We start from the raw sequence: 1,328 nt of genomic DNA, 5'->3' as shown, positions 1-1,328 counted from the left end.
TACATTAATAATATAATATAATATAATATAATATAATATAATATACCAAACAAAAAGCATGTTTCCCATCTGAAACACTACAGATCATTCTCTCAGTGTTGAAGTACTGCTTCCACCATATTTTACATTTTGAGTTCTCCTGCAGTTTGAGACTGACCTCCTGCATCACATCTGATGCCTGTTCTCCTTTTGGTGTTTTCAACCCCCAACCAGCAATGTAGCATTTAACATTAGCTGGTGTTTTCCCATTTTTCTTAGGAAGAGACATAACTTTCACAAACTTATTCAGCTTGGCTTTGTTCTTCAGCTGCAAATAGCAAAATAATTTATAGAGAGCAAACAAAGAGCATAATATAGAGTGACAGGTGAAGGTGAAAATACCTTTATTAACAGTTTATCATAGCTGCAGTCCTCTTTCTTGTTCCGTTCAAACATAGGATGTTGGATGTATTTAATCACTGGGATTCTCTGCTGGCTCTTCTCCTTCTTGTTGATGTTGTAAGCTCCCAGAACAACCTCAAAGTGGTCTCGACTAGAGAAGTCACTGCGACTGTGGAAAAAATTTAAAACTGTTTAAAGAAGGTATTTTGGTCTAAATGTATTTGAATAACTAAACACAGATTTACACATAAAATAAAAGTCTCAAGGCTACAACAGGGCTTTTTGAAAAGCATCATAAATAATGCAGCCAGAGACATACTCACTTCAAACAGTGGGCTGCTGTCAGTACATAATCCTGTCTGATCAGTATTCCTCCACATGTGTGATGATTTATGTACTGAATAGATGCCATGTAAGGCCTGGAATGATGTTTAGCCTCTTTTCCTCCAATAATACCACTCTCCATGCCACCTGTGACAATAACCAAACTTACACCATTACCAGATTAAGGAGAAATTGGGATTTTAGGGGTGCAAGCACCAAAGGTGCTGGAATCTGTGTTTGTATAGATTTTCGCATTCTTTTTCCTTATTGTTCTGCCTTGAAAGTATGTGGGCGCACGCGCACACACACACACACACACACACACACACACACACACACACATACATATATACATATATATATGTGTGTGTGTGTGTGAGTGTGTATATATGTATATACTGTACATTTACATTTAGACATTTAGCATACGCTTTAATCCAAAGCGATTTACAAATGAGGTCAATGGAAGCAATCAAAATCAACAAAAGGGCAATGATATGCAAGTGCTATAACAAGTCTCAGTTAGCTTAATGCCGTACACATTTTCAAAGACTTCCTAGGTCGCTGGTTTGATCTTCACCAAAATAGGCACAGCAACTAGGGACAGTGTTGGCAAAAAGGGA

At 37.4% G+C, this 1,328-nt stretch overlaps 1 protein-coding gene across 1 annotated transcript in view; it reads right to left on the bottom strand.

Annotated features, from left to right (window-relative positions):
- Window positions 1-46: 46 nt before the first annotated feature.
- Window positions 47-1,328, bottom strand: part of LOC107752546 (granzyme B-like) — a gene marked incomplete at both ends in the record, with an annotated part of 6,117 nt that continues 4,835 nt past the window's right edge. Inside the window, 3 exons of the mRNA XM_016568543.1 lie at window positions 47-307; window positions 382-550; window positions 705-852. Of these exons, the coding sequence (XP_016424029.1) occupies window positions 47-307; window positions 382-550; window positions 705-852 (578 nt within the window). The remainder of the gene's footprint in view (window positions 308-381; window positions 551-704; window positions 853-1,328) is intronic.

Source organism: Sinocyclocheilus rhinocerous, unplaced genomic scaffold (assembly GCF_001515625.1).
Source record: "Sinocyclocheilus rhinocerous isolate Xijiao unplaced genomic scaffold, SAMN03320098_v1.1 scaffold11865, whole genome shotgun sequence".
NCBI lineage: Eukaryota > Metazoa > Chordata > Actinopteri > Cypriniformes > Cyprinidae > Sinocyclocheilus > Sinocyclocheilus rhinocerous.
This window is presented reverse-complemented; position numbering and strand designations above follow the sequence as displayed.